General features: G+C 30.3%; 1 protein-coding gene across 1 annotated transcript; it reads right to left on the bottom strand.

Moving 5' to 3' along the window:
• Window positions 1–251: 251 nt before the first annotated feature.
• On the bottom strand, window positions 252–1029 carry LOC133682930 (uncharacterized). Its single transcript, XM_062106481.1, has one exon. The coding sequence runs from the start codon at window positions 835–837 to the stop codon at window positions 439–441; it is 399 nt and encodes a 132-aa protein (XP_061962465.1). The 5' UTR covers window positions 838–1029; the 3' UTR covers window positions 252–438.
• Window positions 1030–2878: the final 1849 nt, after the last annotated feature.

The following is a 2878-nucleotide window of genomic DNA, read 5'->3' on the forward strand; positions in this document are numbered from 1 at the left end:
AAAGTACAATAATTTATAGTTTTTCAAAGTTCACGAGCATCATATTTTAATTAAAACCCTCAATTTTTCCAAATAGACCCTATAAACATGCTAACTAATCTTTTTTAATTCTACAGCCAAAAAACAAAAAAAAAAACTTATAATTCGAAGAAATTGTATAGAATAATAGAAAACGAAAGGTATTAGAACACCAGCCATTCTATGATCTTAGATTTTCTACCATAAATATTATTATTTTCTTTTCCATCAAATGATCAATAAAACATAATCCTTTATATAAATGCAATCATAAACGAGACAGAACCCAATACTACAATTAATTAATATAAAAGAAAACGAAAATATTAAGAAGCAAAGAAAGAAAGAAAGAAAAGATTCACAATTAATCTAACATCATTGAAATTAAACTTAATTATTTTTCTTAAAAAAAAACACATTTTACGTCATGAACGATCGAGAGGGATTGGATCCAGCCTGAACGGAAAGAAAGTTGGAGAAAGTAATACCCATGCCAGGAACAGCAAAAGAGGTCTCCATTAAAAGCCTTTGTTGATAAGCCTCTATAGTCGCTCCAGATACCGACAGATCGTTAATAAAATTACGATAACATTCCTTAAGCTTCTTTAACATGCATAGGTATCGCAATTTTAGCCACCTCAACCGCGTTCCTCTTAACATCCTCAACAAAAGCATCCCTCGTCGTCGAGGCTTCTCTCCTCCTAGACGTATTATGGGCAGTTTACGCCTACGTAGGGAAAGCCTCCGTCGAAGCGGCCACCGGGAAGTGGTGGTGAGATCGGTGTTCCTGGGAGGGATTGGGTGATGATCTTGAGCCATGTGATCAGTGATCTAGCAGGAAAGGAACGAGATGTGGGAGAGAACTTATTTGAAGGGAGAGGTCAGGATATTATTAGATGTGGTTGGTCTGACTTGAGAGGGGAATTGAAGGATATGATAAGGGAGCGCATGGCCTGACTTGAGAGTTGAGGCTTAACACATGCAGTTGAGACGAGTACAGTACAGTGGTTACAAGTATAAACATTAATTAATTGCATTTCCCATCTCCACATGATCAATGTACATTAATGGAACTTTTTTTAAAAAAAAAAATCTCTTTTTTCCTTCATATTATGTTTGATTTTCTTTTGATGATGATAATAGACCATCAAAGATCGACAATCAAACGAAACGATTTAACAGCCAGTTGTTGTTGGGTTGAAAGACCACTTAAGCTATAATTTTATTTTTTTTACAATTGGGATGACACATTATCTATCTGGGTAAAAAATGTCTTCTACTATAACAAAGTCTGACCACCTCCAGCGGCTACAAAATTGGAGTTTATGTAATTTAGATCCTAAAAATCTAAATTTTAACTATTTTTACCCTATAAAGACCTATACAGATCCATTTCGACGCCAAAGAACCCTCTAATGGGTTAAAAACTAAAGTCAAACTGAATCAAAAAAATAATTTTTTAAGCCTTAATATATATTTTTTTTACATTATTAAAGGATCAAATTATCTCCATATTAATTTTTTCGAAGTTAAAATGTAATCAACCAAAGTTATTTTCTCTCGTTTATTTTTTTATGAGTTTTTCTCTCTTCATTCACAATAAAAAGAAATTAAGCTTAGGATCTTGTAGTTTTGTTTGTAACTATTGTAATTGTAACTGTGATATTGTTGTCCTAAACTCCATACAAATGAGCAGAGTGAGCGGCATCTTCTTCTCGACCACAATGTCCCGAGACAAAGAAAATGTCCATATCAACTGTTACTTCAAAATATTAATGTCTCTTAAATTAGCTATTTGACATCCAAATCATCCTTATCTTGCTGAAAGTGCATTTTTCGTTATGTCACTCTGATCATGACAGCCTCCTTCTCTTCTTCTATTTCTTGATTATCATTCCTTTTCTTATTCTTATTTTTTAACTAACATCCCAACAAACAAACAAGGTTAACCACTATCACAATTTTTAGATTCATAGATGAAATTTTTTATCAGTTTTTATACTTACAGTTTGCTAGCACGAAGCTTACCAACAGACTCACGAACAAAACTAATCCATCAAAAAAATTCTTATATGTGATTTGTGGTCCGTTGGTAATAATTTTATCGATGAATGTACTTATGGACAAAGCACGCCAAAAAACATTATTCGCTTCATTCAATCGGTATTTTCATTGTTAAATATAACATATCACCGATAAAAAAACTGTATGTCATTCAATCAGTGATTTTTTTTGTCCAACGGTATTTTCTTCGGGGAATTTGACATATAATCATCATACAATCCGTCTGTTATTTTATCAGTGAGTAAACAGTAGCAATGATATTTATAATAACTCTTTCCAACTCTCTAGAATATACTGACATAATAAGTTCTTCAGTAACCCCATCAATAATAATTTTAAAATATATTTTTTAAAAAAATCTATTAAACAAAATTAGAAAATAATTAAAAATTAAATAAATATAAAACTCAAATATTTATTACAAATTTAAACATTTATAAGTTAAATACAATTAATCTATGTTCAAATACAACATTTATAAGTTGAAAATTTTATATCCTTGATACATCATATGTCAAAGCCCTAGATGACTATAATTTTTTCAACTCATCAATTAACAGACGAAGACAAATATCTATAGAAAAAAGCCTAACAGGGATAAATTTTAATTAATAGTGTTAGTGAAATATGAATACAATTTTACAAAATCTCAAACAAACTCTAACATGTACAAATCATACATTCATACAATAAATTTCTATGAAAAAAAAGCTATAAAACAAGTAATCACTCAAACAAAATACATATACTAAAAAAATATGCAATAAAAATTAACATTTTAAAATTGAGTTCAAAT

This window comes from Populus nigra, chromosome 1 (assembly GCF_951802175.1).
Source record: "Populus nigra chromosome 1, ddPopNigr1.1, whole genome shotgun sequence".
Lineage (NCBI taxonomy): Eukaryota > Viridiplantae > Streptophyta > Magnoliopsida > Malpighiales > Salicaceae > Populus > Populus nigra.

What these genes read in the sequence shown, in the direction of transcription:
- LOC133682930 (XM_062106481.1), bottom strand. Translation starts at nt 837, where the DNA reads ATGGCTCAAGATCATCACCCAATCCCTCCCAGGAACACCGATCTCACC.